The 19274-nt window shown below is 55.1% G+C and overlaps 1 protein-coding gene across 7 annotated transcripts in view; it reads right to left on the bottom strand.

Annotated features, from left to right (window-relative positions):
• HDAC7 (histone deacetylase 7) overlaps nt 1–19274 on the bottom strand; it is a 126244-nt gene that overhangs the window by 15433 nt on the left and 91537 nt on the right. For 6 of the 7 annotated variants that reach the window (XM_026085360.1, XM_026085359.1, XM_026085356.1 and 3 more), the window contains exons 2-13: nt 13203–13399; nt 10569–10659; nt 7837–7948; nt 6845–6960; nt 6551–6673; nt 5912–6021; nt 5352–5468; nt 4916–5114; nt 3414–3622; nt 2950–3159; nt 1217–1433; nt 562–695 (exon numbers count right to left, since the gene is read on the bottom strand). In XM_026085360.1, coding sequence (XP_025941145.1) covers nt 562–695; nt 1217–1433; nt 2950–3159; nt 3414–3622; nt 4916–5114; nt 5352–5468; nt 5912–6021; nt 6551–6673; nt 6845–6960; nt 7837–7948; nt 10569–10659; nt 13203–13399 — 1835 coding nt within the window. The remainder of the gene's footprint in view (nt 1–561; nt 696–1216; nt 1434–2949; nt 3160–3413; nt 3623–4915; nt 5115–5351; nt 5469–5911; nt 6022–6550; nt 6674–6844; nt 6961–7836; nt 7949–10568; nt 10660–13202; nt 13400–19274) is intronic. The other variant, XM_026085363.1, reaches the window with a different exon arrangement.

The raw sequence follows: 19274 nt of genomic DNA, 5'->3' as shown, positions 1-19274 counted from the left end.
CCCTGTATCTCTGCAGCAGGGGAGGCAGCTGCAGGACTGAGCATGGTGCTTCTTGCATCAGATTTGAACTAAATCAAACCCCTTCATCTGCAGGCACAGATCAGGCAGGAAATGCCAGTATCATTCTCTTACAGTTGTAAAGCTTATGTGGACCAGGGTCAGCCTAGCTAGACCAAGGCAAGGTTTCTAACAGACCAGAACTGACACTGATGTCCCCTGAGTTGACAAAAAACCTCAACCCTGTTTCAACAGGGATCACACCTATCCCTACGCCCATCCTCCAGCACAGCAAACTCTTGTTGCCATCCAAAGCTGGAGGATGGAGATGGCCAGACCAGCAAGCTGCATCTTGGCACTGCCATCAATGAGCAAGCCCAGTCTTTCTCCCAGGGTCTTTGTTGCCTGGATGATGGGACAAAGAGGCTGAGATCTGGGGATGAAAAGGATGGAGGTGGGAGCAAGATACTATCACTCTCACATTGTTAACACAAGATCTGTTGGCACAAGCACCCTTTCCCTTATGAGTGGCTCATAGGCATCTGGCTCCCACTCTGCACTCACCTCGCACTGGCTGCGCAGCCCTCTCTCCTGCAGGCGGGACCAGATACTCTGAATCCTGCCTGCGTGCTCTGGGTGGTTGCTGTTATCGCCGCAGGAGCACTGGTGTTTGAGCATCACTGAGTCATAAACCAGCCCTGCAACGCACAAGCGGATCAGGACACTGCAGTCCCAACACTAGACTGGAAACTCAGGCCTTGACTGGGCTGCCCCTATCTCAGCTCCTTTTCAGGGGCTGGGCTGCTGGCTGGGACCCTAAACTCCGTTGGTTATTTGGTTTGACTAAAACACCTCCCTCAGACCATGGGAGCCTCTGTCCCAAGAGGCTTGAGGCAAATCCTGCCTTGGGTGTGCAAAAGAGCCCAAACAGTCACTCACCAGCAGTGTTGGACCAGGATGACTTGGAAAGGGCACGTCAGATCACTTTGCAATAACTGACTTTGGTTAACAGGCTGAGGAGGGTGGGATCCTCAGGACTTGCTCTGCTCTTTGTTCAGGCAGCTAGAGCACTCCCAGGAATATATCAGTCCAGGATTGAGTGGGACTGTAACTAAGCTTCCCCAGGTATCCCTTCTTTCAGCTCTTCTCCCCAGGCCCTGCTACTGCTCCAGCAGTGACATCCGAGCACAGTGCCTCCCTGTAAGGAGACATGCCCTACCTGTTGTGAAATGCGGCTTGGTTGGCTGCTCCTGCACAGGCAGAGAGAGCGTCTTGGAGGCTGGATCCTGGGCAGGAAGGGAGACACTTGCAGTGGCAGGAGATGATTGGGCCCTGGAAAGGGGCCTGTGCCCTGCGTGGACCATGGGGGAGTCAGCCAGGGGCTGCCGCTTGAGGAGCTGGTGCTGCATGCGCTGGTAGGAATCCCAGAGATAGGCCTGATGGAGAGAGGCGGCAGTGAGCGTGGCATCTCCAGAGAGGTTTGAGCAAGGTGCCACACATTGCTCTGCAGGGAGAGTGGACCCAGCATGGGAAAAGGAAGCCAGTGCAGTGCACTCTCCCAGCCCAGGAAGGAGCCTTGCTTCCAGGAGGGTTTGTATCTGATGTAGTCCCCTCCATGCAGGCTGGCTCCAAGCCAGCGTGCAGGAGCTGGGACATGTCGCACAGTGTCTGCTGCTCTCTGCTGGCTCAGTTCTGCACTGCTGGGCAAGCCTGCTGAAGGCACAGCAGTGGGGGATGATGCCCAGCTTTGCTGGCACCCAGGGAGGGTGCCAATTTACCAGCATCCAGGACAGTTTAACTGAACTAACCCCTTGCATACCCTGATACTCTGGAGAGGTGTTTTATCCTGGCAGAGACACCTCTGCCCCAGCACAGAGAAAGACTCCTGAGGCCACAGTATCCTCCACAGAGAAAACACGCACAAAGCCATGCAAATCGGATGCATCAGAAGCAGAGCTTCTTCAAGGGTTCCCTGTGCAGTCACATGCTACATTCAGATCCCAGCATTACTGGGAAGTGGCTCCTTTTCCTCCTTAGATGTTCATCTGCACATGGGTATCCTCAGAACACTGCCCAGCTTATCTAGAGGCAAATTTTGGAGTGCCAGGCAAGGCAGGTCTAACAAACAGCATCAGCCAGTAGCCTGGGTAGCTGTGTGCAGAGTCTAGATGCTGGTCACGTTGGTCTCAGGACAAAAGCATCCTTTGAAGTGTGTGGGGTCTCCTTGGACGAGGTCTGACCTGAATCTTCCCAGTGTCAGCACACTGCCAGCTTTGCTGGGTTTGTACAAAGCCTCAAAAGGGAAACACCAAGGGATGGAGAAAAAGGTCTCTCTAAAACCAAAGGGCAGCTACCTCTGGCATGCTGCCCACATCCCCCTGCTCTGCCTGTGCTGTAGCACTAATGCCAACCTCATGGCAAACTGCAAACCTGGTCTGGAAAGAGACAATGAACCGAGGCAGAGGTACTCCGTGACAGCATGGGCACAAGTCCCACTGTTTGGGGATGCAACCTGAGACAGGCCACAGACCATCACATGCTCAGACACAAGGAAAGCAGAGTTCTGCAAGGCTAGGGAAGCTGCAGGGCAAAGGCCAGGGAAGCCTTCTGTCTCTTTGAAAAGCAGTAAGTACTGTGGAAAATAACCAAATAACTGCAAAAATAGCACCATTCACATCCCAAGCAGCTTGAACAGAGGACTAATGCTCAAAGCAACTAAACCAGGACTTGAGATGAGAACAAGGCTGGGAACTCCACCTCTTCCAGTCCCCTCCTAAGCCTGCTTCTAGGCTTCAAACTACCCAGAGGGCTTCACACAGGTCTGTGACAACCCAGGAAAGGCATCAGCCCCTTTCCTCATGGGCTCCTCGTGCCCAGCAAGGAAAAGACTGCTTCTAACTGGCAGCCTGCACCCCTCCCTGGGCTCTCTGATCTCTACCAGCCCTAGGATACCTGCTGTAGAACAAGCTCCTCTTGTGATTGCATCATCTTCTGCGTCCTCTCGGGTTCCTTCATGCTGCCTCCTGGCCGTGTGGGCTCCATGCGTGTCCTTGCCTGGTCACTGCTCTCACCCCCAGCCTCTGGGAGTGTCCCCTCTGCCTCCATGTCTTCCGAGGAGGGAATCTGCCGCAGACGGGGCTTCTCACTGGACTTAGCCATGCGCTGCAGACAGAGGGATCACAAATGAGCAGAGAGGTGACAGGGGCCAGGACAGAGGCCAGACCAGGCTGTGGAGGTTGTGGAAGACGGCAGGCCATCTCAGGGGCAAGAGCATCATGGATGTGGGAGCCAGTGAAGCTGGACAGCCCTGGACATCTGCTACTCCTCGCCCATCAGGAAGGGTTGCTACTTTGCACCCTGCAGTATCCTTCTCTTGGTACCTGCTGCTTCCCCTGGGCTGAACCCCCCTGACTTACCTTGCCCAGATGTGTCTGTTGCTTGAGTCTCTCCAGGAACTGGGTGTGATGCTGCTGGTACACCAGCTGCTGCTGGATGGCCTTGGGGTTCTGGGGCAAGGGCTCTGAGCGGGTCCTCCCCAGCGGTTTATGGTGGCCTGGGAGTGACAGGCGCTCTGCAGAGATGAGCGAGGGGGCGAAGGAGAAAGGGACCGTTCCCAGACCTGGCACTGCAGGGGAGAGGAAGCAGAGGTGAGGGCTAGCCTTGTATGCTGGGTGGACATGGCACCCCACAGAGCTGTCAGGCCACACCATAGCAAGCAGCAGTCCTGGGCATCCTAGTCCAGCAATCCCAGAGATGGCTCTCCCTTACTCACTGCCCGGAAAGCCAATGGGAGAAGGATGTGCAGGAAGCAGCACAGGTTGCTCTGGGCAGGGGAGAAGCTTTCCTAGCCTGTAGGGATTGGGAAACATGCTGGGAAGGAGTCCTGATGTAGCCCAGCATTTGCTAGGCTAGGTAAGAAGCAGCTGGCACCTTCATGGCGCTCTTCCTTCTGTCCCCCTATGTTGGCACCACACAGCCCCTGGGCACCTGGGGATAGGCTCTGGCTGTCCTAAACCATCTCAGCCCTTGCTCCATCCTCAGTGAGGACAGATTCCCTCACTGCAGGTATCACAGGGCAAGGAGAGAGATGAAGCCAGGAAGCAACACAAAGGAGCCAGCTTTTGCTCTGCTTCAGTCAGAGCTGATAACCCAGAAGGTTTGGGGGGAATAAAGCAGCTAAAGGTACAACCAAGAAGTCTGAGCTGCCCTGTTCACCACAGGGGCAGTAGTGAAACCTGCTGGCACAGGGGAGCCTGCAAAGATGCATGAAAGATCCCTTGGAGGGAGGCTCCTGGGCTGTGGGAAGCATGAATGACTCCACACCAGTGCAGCTTTCAATGCTCCAGCAGGGTGAGGGGCAGCTGGAGGGAAGAGCCAAAGCTATGACTCTCTTTGCTTTGTCAAGACTGTGGTGCATGCAGAGCTCCAGTTTAGCCCATGGCAAGGATGTGCTTGCTAGCTAGCTGGAACCAAGGTCAACATCTTCCATCGCCTTGACCACAGCTCAGGTAAGGGTAACAGAGAATCAGATCTCTGGCGTGTGCTGAGATGTAAGGGAACTGAACACTGCCACTTCTGTTCCCAGGCACTGGAACCGGCCCAACTCTGTTCACACTCCTGAACAATTCCCAGATGTGATTTTAGATTTAGAACAGACCAGGGGCTAGTTTGCAGCCTGCGAGAGTTTACACGAACAGCCACATGCCAGCCAGCCTCAGCACCAAGGACTGCTCCTGGGCACGTCTCCTCTATTAGGACAGCAGCAGCTTGTGTTGTGCTGTTGGGTCTTTCTGGTGCAATGGACTGGATGCCCCCAGAAACCTCCTGGCTCCTGCCTGTCCTAAGAGAATCTCCATGCTGAGCCCTGCCGGCACTGACACAGCCTCAGCAGCAGGCATGTAAAAAGCTTGACACTCACCCGCCACGAGAGGAGCATGGGTGACAGAGGGCTCGAGGATGATGACAGGCTGGAGCCGAGGGGATAAAGGGCTCCCGGCCTCGTGCTGCTCCAAGCTGGCTGGTATGAACATGGGCGAATGTGTGCCTGCGAGGACAGGTCCGTTCAGCACAGGTACCCGGTGTGCCAGGCCAGAGAGGGGGCGGCGATCTGCCTCTCCCTGCAGAGAGAAGGAGCACTGGATTAGCAACAGGCCAGGACAGCAGAGCCTGGGACAAGCATGGAGAGGGGATGGCGTATTCTAGCCGTGCCCATGGGCAGGATCTCTGAATACTCAGAGCCAGCAAACGCCTGTCACTAGCCCAGGAACCCCAGGCCCAAGAGAGAGGTCAGGCTTCCCCTGACCTGCGAGAACCCACTGTCCAGTTCTAGGGGTACCTACAACCTGGCTACCTACCCTGGCGCTAGTGGTAGCCGGCAATCCCAGCGTGATGGCTGGAAGGGAAGCTGCACTCTGCAGGGCAAACTGGGCCAGTGAGCTCTCCTGCATCATCAGGCGCTGGGCCAGGGGTGTCTGCACCAAACACATTTCATTAGTCTCTGCTCTGGAAATGGCAGCTTGGACATGGGACAAGGGAGCTCAGGCATGGGGCAGGCAGCAGAAGAGGGTGGCTGAGTCCTAGCTGCCTGGAGGAACATCTGGGGCCAGGGCAAGAGGCATTAGGGACCCATGGGGATAGCACACACTCCAGGAGACAACAAATGCACACTGTCAAGCAGGACAGTGCACAGGGGAGCAGTGACAGGCTGGGCAAAGGATCCCCCCAGCCAGGGAGAGCAGGGTTCAGACAGATGGGGGCAGCCCTGGGCAGCAGAGTTCATGGATGGGGTTCCCAGGGGGATGCTAGCTTATCCTGAGCCTAGGATCAGCGTCTAGTGAGAAATCAGGACTCCAAACCCTGGGGTCAGGAACTCCTGACCTTGCAAAACCTGTGTCTCCAAGGCCTAGGACCTCACCTCGTGGGCCATGCTGGATGCAGTGGGGAGGGCTCCGTGGTCTGCGGGGAGACTGTCATTGGGTGAGCTGCAGCCGGAGACAGGGGTGCTGCTACTGCTCGGCGAGGAGTCTGCACAGGAAATAAATAGGGGAGATGGGCATAGGCATGCAGAGAAGGGCAGCACAACCCCTGCCCCAACCCCTTATAGCCTGAAAACCGGCCCTGCCTCCCTCTAACAAGTCGCCACTGCCTTCCTAGGCCAAAACTCCTTCAGCCATATGGCATGGCTGGGAGCAGAGTCTCTCTGCCAACTTGGAAGGCACCACACTACAGCAAGGAAGCTCAGCCAGCTGTGTTTGCTCGGGGCCTTGGACCCGTCCAGCTTTGTATGTCCATCACAGGCCCCCAAAACAGCATGGTATGGCTGCAGCAACGTCCTTTCCTGATTCAGCTGTCCCTGCATCATCACAGCATGAAACTCCTCCATGGGCAGCGCCGAGGAGGGCACTGATAACACACTGAGCCTCCAAGACGTGACTTTCCCTCTCCAATCCCCCAGACAGACATCTTGCAGGATCCTGGGCAGATCATGGCTGCTCCGACTTGGCCTCAGTCTCTACAAACTCCCAAGTTAGAGCAGTCCAGGCAAAAGCCTCACCGATCGCCTCAGGTGGCCTTCTCTTCAATGAAGGAGGTGCACTCTCCTTCCGGGTCAGGGGGTTCTTGCGTCGGTCAAGGCATTTCCTGGGCTTGCAACGCACCTTCAGGTTGGGCTCAGATGCTGCAAGCACACAAGACAGTTAGTCCTAGCTCCAGCAGGGATGGGAGTGCAGCTGGCTTGGTTTTGTGGGGCCAGCCACTCTCTTGGCTCCAGCAGTCCCCTGCGATCCCCGTGTGCAGGCTGAGAGGACACCAGAGTGGAAGGGAGATGGTGTTAGCCCCTAGGCCTTACCTGTCTTCCGCAGTGGAAAATGCTCTGGGGGGTCAAGAGAAGTGCTGGGGACTGGGGGCAGGAAGGTGCTGAGCACAGAAGGGGAAGGGCCCTCAGGATCCAGAGGCTCCAGAGACCTGTGGGGAGAAGAAACCTAGTTAGAGACCTTTCACTGCTGGAACCAATAGCTGGCACTGCCTGGACTTAGCCAATCCCCAGCTCTCGACTTTGCCAACACAGCCCTGTCTCCACAAGGCTGTGGAAACCCAATGCTCCAGCATCTGCTTCCCGTATGTTTCTCCCTGGGACTTGCACAGGGCTAAGCTCCCAGGATGCAGCCTCCAGACAGCCAAATTCCAACTGCGCTACGCCCACCATTATATGTGTGGCAGATGGGGCATTGCCTTTTCTGGGTGTGTGCTAGGTGCTCTGCCAGCATCCAGAAAGGCTTCCTCTATCCACTACTGCAAGCTCCTACACAAGGGATCAGGTTGCCGAGGGCTGGGAACATGGCTTCCCTGTTGGTATCTCCACTGCATGCAAAGCCCTTGCTTGTTCACAAAGAACCTAGCAAGTCTTCCCTCGAAGTCTTGTGCTGGGAGGATCCAGGTCTCTCCTCCTTGTGCCTAGCTTGGAGCAAGCCGTGAGGCCTCTGGCCTCTCTCTCACTGAGCAGCAAGGCAGTGAGACTGATCTGTGGTATCTCCCTGCTCACAGTGGGTGCCTCAGTTTTCCCACGTCCCTAGAGGTTGGTTCCTAGGGACATGTCTGGGTTCTGCCTTGTCTTGGGACAAAAGAAAAGAAGCCTGACTACTTCTTGAGTCAGGAGTGGGACTAGTCAATGAAGTTCAATGAGACCAGGGAAGACAACATAGGAGATACACCCAGCTGCTTCACCCCTGCAGACTTCAACTAAGATAAACAGCCATCAAGCAATGTTTTACTGGAAGGTCCCTGAGCATATGTCCTGCTCTCGATAGGTTGGACAACCCAGAGAGGGTATCCTTGTTTTACCTGTATGGCATGGCTGAAGGGTTGGGGTTGCTGGTCCTCTCCAAAGCTGCCTGCTGCTTCTTCAGGATGACCTCAGCCAGTTTCTGCTTCACCACTGTGCTGGCCACAGCACCTGCAGGAAAACCAGCAGTGATCACACTGGGCTGGAAGTAGACATGGGTCACCCCAAAGGGTCCTTGGACACATGTGCCTTATGGCTCCCCGTGGCTGGACAGGGGACGTTGAGACAGCTGGAGAGCCCCACCACAGCAGCCTGGGCCAAAGGCATCAGCATTGCAGCTCTGTGGGAAGTAGGATAGGTCCTTCCAGCATGGCTGTACCAGCTCTAACCTGGCCCAGCACCCAGCTGTGCTCCAGCAGAGTGGCCAGCACTGACAAACTTTCGTGTTTCCTTGTCCCGAATCTTATCAGTCCCTCTGCAGGGACTGCACACCCTCTTCCCTCTTGTTGTGAATTCAAGGCAGGTCCCATTGCACCAGGATGCTACACTCGCACCCCTCACACCACCTGGAGCTCTCATGACAGATGCTGCACATGTTTGAGCACAGATACTGAGAAAACCCTGCTGAGACAGTAGGTGCAGTTCCCAGGTCAAGGTGAACGCAGGAAGAGGAGGGCCATCCTCAGCTCTCCCAGGTCATCTCAGCAGTCAGATCTTTTTGTGTGTCCCTTGTTGAGTGCTAGGAGCACAACCGGTGAGAGGGAGAGCATCTCCAGAGGCAAGTCTCAGCTGTGGACCTCTGCCTGCTTCATCCTAGCCAGAGACAGCAGGTATAAGCTGATGCCCACAGAACAGAGAGGGCATAAAGCACAACGTGGCTTGCACAGCAATGACAAAACTTCACATGGGGGTACAGGATCCCTCTGAAGGCTCTCCAGACACACCATGCCCTCAAAGAATGAAACTCTTCGAGCCTGTGCTAAATGTTGATAATTTCCAGAGAAGGTCCCAGCTGATGACGTACAGCTCTGCCTATCCTGCACCTCAGCTCTCTGCACAGTAATGGTCTCTGCCCAGATGGGGATAGCTTGGATGAGAGGCAGTGAGAAAGAAAAAAGCACCTCTAAACAGTTCAGTGAATAGCTCTGAGGATCCTGAATTTCTTGATGGAGCTGCACTCTTCCAGAACAGCATCTGCACATGAGGCCTCCTACCACAATCCACTGGCAAACAGACAACAGCAGTGACCCACATTCAACACCTGGCTCAATCATGACAGCGCAACACTCCCACGCACAGCTCCAACTGCTGCAGGGTGCTGCAACTGCCAGCCCCCGGCTGTTGTGAGCCTCCCATGCAGTCATCCATCTTGGACTAAGGCCCATTCCCAAGCTCCCTCTAAAAGATCATATCCTAAGCTGTCTGCTCCAGCAAGAGTGGAAAGCTCTGTAGTTACAGTAGAGATGCTCCACACTTTTCCTTCCATGGCAGCATTCAGTACCAATCATTGCAGTTAATTTGTAAGATTAACTCCCAGTTTGCATAGGGAGGCCATGTATGGGCAGTCATGCTCAGCTCTGCTGAGCTGACCACATTTGAAGGGGCTGCACTTGCTCAGGTGTGGCATGGAAGGGGCAGGCACTGCGTTTTCAGCACCGCAACTAGCCATATCAACCCTGAAAAGTTTGGAAAAGCAGCCCGTCCTCTGCAGACTCATGGGAACAACGGGACAGCATGGGAAAAATATCAGCATCCACATGGCGCAGCTGGCACCCTCACTGCTGAGTGGGAGCACATTCAGATCAGGCATTAGCTTGGTGTAAAAGCACCACCACAAGAGCTGGGGTCAGAGGGGGGCCAGGCTGGGGGCACCATCTGAGCTAATGCTGCAGTGAAAGCAGAGGCCAGACTCAAGGGGCAGGTGGGCAATAGGCTCGGGGACATTGGAAACAGTGCAGTGTATCTGCTGCAGGCTGCACCTACATCCTTGGGTCCTGCTGAAAGGCTCCACACATCCAAAAGCTCAGAGCAGCTCCTGAGAGCTCCCTCTGCAAGGACAGGCACTAGATGGCGTAGGAAGATTGCAGCCGGACACATCTCGCAGCCAGACACGGGGTGTGCAGCCAGATGGGGTCAGCCTCCTCCGCAGCGCAGACCTGCCTGCCCAGTATAGGAGGACCCACTAACCTCTCCCCCTTGGCACAGGTGCACCAGTCTGGGGCTTGCAATAGCAAGAGTCAAATTCATGCCCAGCCCAGTGCACAGGGCAGTCCCAAGCACCATAAGCTCAGCGCTTGTGGGTCGGTTGAAGGGCATTATTCAGTGCTAGCACAAAGATCTAACGCAACTATCTGGCTGGTACCACCAAGAAGGACATGAAGGACAAACACTGGCCAGACCAGGGAGTCCCAAAGTCACATGCCAGCCACTGGGTGCAACTTGCTGGCATTGCTGTTTGCTGCACACAGAAGGAACTGGACTTCCCCATTCATGCTAAGCTGTTCTCTCGGGCCCAGACAAACATAGCATGAAGCTCTGTTTCACACGCAGGATGGAGAGATGCTCAGTGGTGTGGGCATCATCACACTTGTAGATCAAGAGAGGGCACAGCATGGTCTGGATAAGGGCAGAATTGCCTGCTGAAAGTGCAGGACCCCTTCTAAAGGCCACTCTGATCTCAATCCCTCTGTGAGCAGAGTCCACTGATTTTGGGGACACAACCCCTTGGACAGAGATGCCATGCCTGGTGCCGCACGCAGGCAGACAGAATGGCACATGCAGAAGCTCTTACTTCGTTTGCTCTTGTCCTTATTGAGGATCTGCCGCAGTTCCTGCTCCTGCTGCCCAGGCTCTGCTTCACGGTGTGGGGACTCCATGGTCACCTGCGGGAGGAAAAGGGTAATATCAGCACCAAGGTAACCCCATGCAGCACAAGGCCCCTCTTGCCCTCCAGGACCTGATGGAGCATATCTGAAACAGTCCGTTATGTCATTTTTGGAAACCTGATGGGCAGCCCTGGTTGACAAGAATGTGTTAAATTGTTTCATCATAGCAAACCGGACGCATCTTTGCCTCCAGAGACTATCTCCCCAGAGACATTGTAAAACTAAACCCAGTCTATTTCAACTTATTGCCTTTCATGGTATTTTGACATATCTGTAACTAGGGCATGTTGTAATATAATGAAAAAAAAATCATGGCTGACTAATAAAGGGAAAAAAAAAGATAAACATACTATTCTTAAAAGTCTGGAACTCAGTATTTTTCAGAGCTGATATTTTCAGAAGTGATCCCATCTCACAGGAAGGTCAGAAAGCATTCACATCTGCACAAATGTTTCTAAGCACCCAACGTTCACGGCGGCGTCACCAGGGCTTTGCAAACTCTCCTTGTATGGACCAAGCTGATGCTCAGCCTCTCACAGAAAGCCTCAGAGCATCTCGAGTGGATTCCCCAGATCTTCCAGACAAGATTGCTGGGACCAGTGAGCTGGGAGATCCCAAGCTGAACTGCTTTTCCCAAAGGTGGGATTTGTTGGCTGTGCTGGTCTGGAATCGGACTAGAGGGAGATGGGAAATGCAGACTCTGCTCCTCAGCAAACATAGTGACAGTACCAAAAACATGCCTGTGCCACAGCAAAGGCTGTCTGCCAACCCAGAGAGGAGCTCACAGAACTAGCAAGGCTCAAATCAACAGGGTAAATGCTTTTCCCTAGGGCTGGGTCCAACACACAGCCTTGGGACAGCAGCGAGTGGGATAGGACAGGATGGCCTTTGCCACCCTACACCAGCGACAGTGGTGTTGCTGCTCTGGGGCAGACACTCCCACCTCTCAGACACAGCCAGCATGTAAAGGAGAGACAAGGGGCTCACAAGAACGCAGTTTTTGCAACTGCTACGTGGTTTGGGAACTGGACAGCACAGGCAGGCAGAGGGCTGGAGCATTTGGGATGTGAGAGAAGTTGATGAGGCTGGCCTTGGTTAGCCCAGAGGCAAAGGGGGCACAACCTCATTTTCCACAGCTGAAAGAGGGTTACAGAGAAGATGGAGGCAGGCTCTTCTGAGGAGTGCAGTGAAAGGGCAACTTTAAAACTTGCACAGGAGAAATTCCAATTGGACGTAAGGAATAAATTCCTCCCCATGAGCATGGTGCAGCACTGCGACAGGGACCAGGCGGTGGGGGGGATCTCTATCCTTGGAGATGGTCAAAACTCGCCTGGACGCAGGCCTCAGCAACCTGGTCTATCTTTGAAGTTGGCGATGCTCTGAGCAGGGGGTGGAGTGGAGGCCTCCAGAGCTATCATTCAATCTAAATCTTACTGTGATTTTGTGATGTTTGGCAGAAGATGTTGTACGGGGGGGTGCTATTCTGGGCGACACTAGAAAATTGCAGTGAAGGCTTCCCAGAAAGCAAATTAGCCTGYAAAGTGAGTAACTCATGTCTTTAGGGGAGAGAAACAGCGGAGGTCAAGATGAGTGGCAGCTCAGAGACACCAGGCATCCTGTACAGTCACTCTGGCTCCTAATACAGCATGCGGTGTGTGGCTGAAAACACTTCTCTGCTTCACACATCCCAGGAGGCCCCTGCCCTCCTGCTGGCCTTGGCAGGACAGAAGCTAGGGTTGAAAGTAACACATGGAAATGCCACCAGCTGGCTATCTAGCCAGGCTCCTCATGTCAGAGAGGCCTCCGGGATTGCTAAGAAGGACTACAGACTCTCCAGCTCAGGTGAAAGAAATCACCCAGGAAGGTTACTCTACAGGGTTGGGATTTCTAGCTCTTTTTTCTTAATCAGCTGATGCCACCACTGACAGAGATGGGAGCTCGGACAAGGCCAGCCACCAGGTGGGGACTGACAGTGCTGGCAGATGTGCATGGCACCACGAGCTATAGGCTTTGTGGGGAAAAGTAATTCTTAGAAGCGCCCACAGCAGAGCCAGGGTCTGCAGAGTGAATGAGGGAAAGGAAGCCAGCAGGCAACCTCCTCCCTGACAACGGCCAGGTGCTCCCAGGCCAGAGCTAGGATGCCAAAGGCCAGCCGTGCCCACAACTCACGGGTATCTTCACTTCCACTGAACTCCCCATCTGAGTGGCACAGAAGAGAGCAGAGGGCTATTGACACACTGGGAGGTGAGGGACAGGGCCATGGAGGTGGCCACAGCACTCTGCCATGGAGGTGCCCAACACAGCAGATGCTCCTGCCCTGGCACACAGCACGATGCCGCCTGCAAGCATGAATGCAAGATTCACTTCTGGCGCAGGGCCGCAACCTGAGCAAGGCTGGCAAGTTTTGCTGCCTTGTTCTGGCTGGACAGGCAGACCGAAACCAGCTCTAAGCAGGTCCTCACCCACCCCCACGAGCATCACCCGACCTGGAAGCAGGTGATGCTCCCCACTGCATCCAAGAAGCTGCAGGGTGTCCGTACCCTCACGTGCTGATGAGCAAGTTGCTCCACTTGTTGCTGATGCAGGCTGGCCAGGAAGAGCTGGTGCTGCAGCTGCTGAGTGTGCTTCAGAGCCAGGAAGGTGGTGTCAGAGCCGGGCTTGACGACACGCTGTCCGATCCGCAGGTCCATGGGGGCGGTCTGAGGCACCTGCGGAGAGGTGCACGGGTTCACAGCAGCTGTCAAGACACAAGACAGGCAGAGCTCAGTAACTGCCCGGCTCAGATCCCTCCTCCCAGGTACGTCTCAGGACATGAAGGGGCCTTGTGAACTGAGCAGAGACCTCTCTGCTCCCTGGGGCCTGGCCTACGTCCCCTGAGAAAGCAAGGGCAGCATCAGGATGGGCCCCAGGCATATTCCCCTGTGCACAGGTGGGCACTGCAAGGAACCTGCCCTGACACTGAGAAAAGCTTGGCCCCCATCAGCCTGGCACAGATCCTGCAAATTACGCCTGGCAGAGTCTCCAGGGTGCTGTGGGCATCGTTCCCCAACACCAAGGCTGAGAATCACTTTGCTAACTTCAGGCATTCACATCTGGCCTGGATGCGGTGCCTCCCTGCATGGTGAGCCCCCTTATCCTCCTGGGGATACCTAAAATAGCCCCAGCAACTTAGACTGTTGGAGTACCCAATGCAGCAGGGGATTTTCACCGACTAGCTACTAAAGCCTTGCTTAATTTATCCTGCACGCACCACGGACCAGAGCAAAGCAGAGCTGGTCCCCTACAGCTGCACCTGCACCGCGGCCCTTGGCCGGTACGGCACACCACCACTGCAACCCTGCTAAGAAAGGCTGCAACTTGCACTATTACAGGGAAAGGCACACAATAAACCTGCAGAACAACAACACTGCCATCCGGATGCCTTAAGCTGCAGTGCTCCATTTGCATCCACGTGCTTCTCCACAGCCTGTTTTGTGCTGGGGCTGGCCTGAAGGAACGGGTCCCAAGGGAGCTGAGAAACAAGCTGCCCTAGTCCTCATTATAAACTGGCAATTACAGATCAGATAGAGAAAGCCTCAACAGGAGACCAGCATTAAGCCTGCCTTCCAGTGCCTCTGATAAGTGCAGCCTAGAAGCAGCAATACCAGCCAAATTGCCCAGCCTTTCCTGGGAATGAACCTTGCACCAATGAGGATATCTGCAAAAGCCAGGCTGGAGTGGGATGTGCAAGTCTGCAGCACAGGGATGGTGAGGACAAGTGGGACTCCGTTTGCCCCGAGAAAAGCTTCCTATAACCCTCTCTGAGCTAACCCTGTAGTGTCCCCATCCAACACAACCTGGCACAGGTTGCAGGGGCCTCTATCCATCCCACTGCCCAGTGATAAGAGGAAGAGTGGAGGAAGAGGCAGTACAGAGCTGGGGTCTGTTGGACCAGTACTTGCTCCTGTGCAGGCTGGCACTGCTGTACTTACACAGGGGGATGCTCCAAATGACAGTGACAAGGCAGCAAGCTGACCAAGCAAAGGGAGGAAGGACATCTGTGACCATGACGGTGCACACCAGAAGCTGAAGGATGCACTGACATCATGGACTACCCCGCAATGTCCCCAAACCAACACAAGCGTCTGCAAGGCAGCTGTGGGCCTGGCAGCTTTGCACTTAGCCACAGGCATTGCAGCACAGGAAGCTGGAAAGGGGTGGGTGGCCAGGAAATTTAGCATTAAAAGACAGTGCAAGGGGGATGCTCTTGCAGGACACAGGACCAAGGACACTACAGGCCTGAAAGTTAACTGTTTTGCAAAAGCACCTCAAATAACAAAACCAAACGCAAATGTTATTTTATAGGAAGAGAACGAGGCCACACCCTGTGCTGTTCAAACCTTGGCCTCAACAGCATCAGGGAGTTTGTGCTGATTATTGCAATATTACAAAACAAATTCCTGCAGGATCCTGACCCACGATGTGGCATTCAACACCCCCCCTCCACACACACCCCTCCTGCCGGAGCTCTCAGGGAACCGGGTTCAAGGCAATTCACCTACCCAAGAAAGACTAAAAGCTCTGCAAAAGCAACCTATGCTAAGCGAAATGCTGCAGCGGTGAGGCCAAGCAAGCCTGGCACAACTCACCCCCCACCACTGCAGAGGACAGGACCATGCTCAGTGGCCCTGGCAGGCAATCTGCCACCCTGGTGCACTGCAGCTTCCCCTTCCCAGCTCCTCCGTGGGAAAACCTCCCTTAGGTCGATGGAGGCAAACGTGCCTCTAAAGAGACCAGCTAAATTCTCCAGGAAAGAAACATCCTCGACTTCAGCCTGTGTCAAAGAAGGACCTGACGTTCCCAGAGAAACCTCATCACAGGGTTTACTCCGTTCTTTCACCAACCCTCTATCTCACTGATAACTGCCTGGCATTTCATTTGTCTCTCGGCTAATTGGTTCTAATTGTTACAGGCTGCCTGCCACACTGTAACCAGTGTGATAGTGAGGTTGAGGAAGATAACACCAGAGCCTGGAAGTTCCTCTGCCCCATCATCAGCGATGCCCTGGGGCTGGAGGTGGTAAGATGCCATAAGAAGGGCACGATGAGACCCATGGCACCCTTCTGGAGGCTGGGCGCAACGTAAGCAGATGAACACGTTTCAGCTGCGTTTTTATGAGCTCGGGCTCTCTGCAAACAAGAATTCAAGACGCGAGGCATTAGAGGATTGTGGGATGGGTGCACCTGCCTGTTAAGAGAGCAACAATGGGAAGAACATAGTCTTTGGTGGGAGCAGAGTTACATGTAGTGAGGAGACCCCTAGTCTTCTCCTGTGGCCCTCTGTTTTGCCAACTGTGGGCCCTTTGACTCCCACAAGAGGCCAGCTGTGTTTCTGGGTAAGGCCAGCAACCTTCACCAGGCTGCTGAATTCATCCCAGGATGTTCCACCACTCCTCGAGAGGACGCTGCGCTGTGCGCTCACAGACTCCCACCTCCTAGGAGCATCGTGCCAGTACGTGCCAGCACTGGCTCACTGGGAGGTAGCTACCTGCCTGCTGCTCCAGAAGCCTCCCAGCACTGGAAACCCCCAGCGGGCTTCGAGTTCTTGCCAAATATCAGGGATTTTGAAGGATGCATGCGATAAGCAGACAGCGTCGCAGGCTGTCATCTCCCACTTTCCAGCTTGCGTGTGTTCCCATCTCCTGGTGAGGATGAGGATGCCGGAGGGCATTGGTGCTGGCCAAGCCCCCTCGGGGATGCTCTGTGGGAGGAAGGCTGAAGCAAGGTGGCAGTAACGCGTGTGTAACGCTAACCCAATGTGCGAGGCTGCTGGCAGCCGGACAAGGACAAACTGTAACAAGTAAAATCTCAGGATGGGAAATGGTGACTTCTGACAGCTTCCAACTGAGCCAGATCTCTGCTCTGTCATGTGATGCTCTCCATCTACAGGAACTTTCTGAAGCTCAGCTATTCCTTGGTCCTCGCCAGCCAAACATCAGTGTCCTGCTGTACACCATGAAGGGACAGGAGCTGTGAAATATAGAGGACTCAGAGTGTCAGGCTCAGCTTTAAGGCCTTTCCAACACCTCCTGTTAGGGATATTGAAACAACAAGGAAGTGGGAAGAGCTGTTTATAAGCAGAACCGTTATTCAGAGGGGAAAGTGGAGGCGCAAGGAGGAAGGGACCAGCTTGCCAAGCCATACAACTCAACAGCTATCGTCGGTCCTCAAAGCCAGCAGCATCCAGAGAACAGTGGTCACAGCCTTCCTCTCCGCTTGTGACACTAAAAATACCCAGCAGAGAGGTCCCTGCACAGCCTTGGGTGTCAGCCAAAGCTCAGCAGCAGCAGCCCCGTTCTCATCCTTCCATCAACAGAATCAACCTGCCTTGGCACAGCCCGACGCTGCCCTTGTGGCACCTCCGTGGGGCAGAGAAAAGGCAAGAAGGTCTTGAGGGCAACCACGTGCATCCATCAGTGGCCCACAAAGCACAGGGTGTTACAGGCACCTCTGGGGGCAGAGGGCGAGAAAAGGATGGTGGCACAGAGCTGAGGGGGAAGGGACAGGCACGAGATCTGCGAACCTCTCCACCACGTTTGCTGGAGTCTTTTTAAAAACAAACTCTGAACCAGCGGAAGAGAAGAAGTGGGAGGGAATGTGTGCGCTGGGGGAGAGGGAGGACGGGCAGGCGAGCGGCCAGCTGCGAGCATCCAGAAAAACAACTCCTCGTCGCTTGCTCAGAGCCAGGAAAAAGGCTGTCGAGCATCTCTGCGGCCAAGAGGCACCAGTTACAGGGAGAGCTGCTGCCGAGAGAGATTGCACGGACCCTCCTCCATGCCCGCGGCCCTTCCAGATCTTCAGGGGCTGCAAAGCTTTTGTGCGGGGAGCACGTTGCTACGCGCAGCATAGGGCAAACGTTCACTAGCCTCTTTCACAGTTGAGGAAGCTTTAGGGAAACATGGCCATCCTTTAGGAGAAGGGGAGGATTGGGGGAAGCAGGGGGAGCAGAAAGAAAAAAGGCACCACAGGAGCAAACTAGCCTGAATTGCCCTGGTTTGGCAAGCAGGTGTTCAAACCAGTGCAAAGCCTGGACTTTACAACCTCTCACCCAGCCAGGGTGGATTAAAGCACTTCCAAGCTCAGGGGGGAGTTTCCGGAATGGAGAAACATGAATTTTTACACGATAAACCTCAGGGCGGCAGTGGCAAGGAGGAACAGCCTTTCCCTAACCCTTTAGCGCATCCAGCAGCTTTCAACCGGGAGGATGCAGCACAACCAGCTCCTCGAGGACTCCTGCAGCAAAAGCAGGTTTGCAGGGAGCTGCCAGGGAGCCTCATCGCAGAGGGGCAGCGAAAACAGAGCCTAGGGCAGAGGCTGCCCAGGCTGGCACCAAGGCAAAGCTGCAGAGATGCCTGCGGGTGCAGCGTGGGGTGGAGGAGCACGGCAGAGCGAGCAGAAAGACACCAGGCCTGGCAGGAACGCCTTCCAGCCTCCCATCTGAAAGCAGTTAAGAGAGGAGGAACGGTCTTGCTGCCCAGGACCGGAGAGGGACAAGGACCAGCCGGAGGTAGCAGAGCTGGGAATGCATCCCAGGCCCCTGATGGGAGCCTCCGCCGCTGTCCCAGCGCTGGGACCCCTCCGGCGCGTGGCATCACCTCTGTCCGGCTCCACCTGCATTCAGCAGCTCTCCCGGGATGCCACGCATCCCTCCCGTTCCAGCCCAGGCTCCAGCAGCTCTGGATCCTCTCGCAAAGCCCTTCCTGCCCTGGGAGCTGGTTGCTGCAGCCGTGACCTCCTGATGCAGCTTGAATTCATTTGGGGTTTCATGCTGGGACCTCTGCCAAAAGTTACAGTAAACAACTCCTCTCCCCACCAGCCTCCAATGCTCACACATGATTCAGGGGGCAGCCAGCCAGGCAAGCGCGAGCAGCTCCTCCTCTTCCCCTCGCCCGAGGAAGGGCCCGCCGCCAAAAGGCGCAGCCCCAGGACGGCTCCTAGGGGGTCTGCGCCCTCTCCCCAAACCAGCCGAGGTCTGGCCAGTTCCCATCTGACCCCGGCAAACCGCCATCGCCAGGGCTCCAGCGCCACGTCGCAGCGCAACCAATAAATAAGACCTGCAGATGGGCCGAGAGCAGGATGCGAGCGCTGGCCTCGGTGCAACCTCAGCAGGCTGAGCCCGCCGCCCTCCCCTCCTCACCCGCTTGGATGAGAACAGATCCAATCCACGTCTGGGGTCGGGTGAATCGAGCTGCGAGCATCCACCCAGGGAAGAGGCGTAAGGTTTCTGGGACAGGATCCTATCCCTGCTGGATGTCTGGCTGCCAACATTTTTGCAAATTATTTTTAGTTCACAAGAACATTCGCATGGGAAGGACGGCACTGGTGGCAAGCCTGTCTTCACACGACTGCTCAGGCTGGAAACGTTTCAGCAGCCACCATGTCATCAGGAAGAAGCAAGAGCGCTGTGAGGCCGGGGAAGCATTTGCAGTGCAAATGGCAGGGCTCAAAGAGGGGCTTGCAAGTGACCCTGTGCTGAAATTCAGCCACTGAAACGCAGCGACACTCAGCCTCTTTGCAAAGACTTCACGATGCTTTCTCCCCCTGTCCTCGTTAAATAAATCATTAATTGCAGAG

Source organism: Apteryx rowi, unplaced genomic scaffold, assembly GCF_003343035.1.
Source record: "Apteryx rowi isolate R43461 unplaced genomic scaffold, aptRow1 scaffold_665, whole genome shotgun sequence".
NCBI lineage: Eukaryota > Metazoa > Chordata > Aves > Apterygiformes > Apterygidae > Apteryx > Apteryx rowi.
The sequence above is the reverse complement of the archived record's forward strand: the minus strand, read 5'-3'. Positions and strand labels throughout refer to the sequence as shown.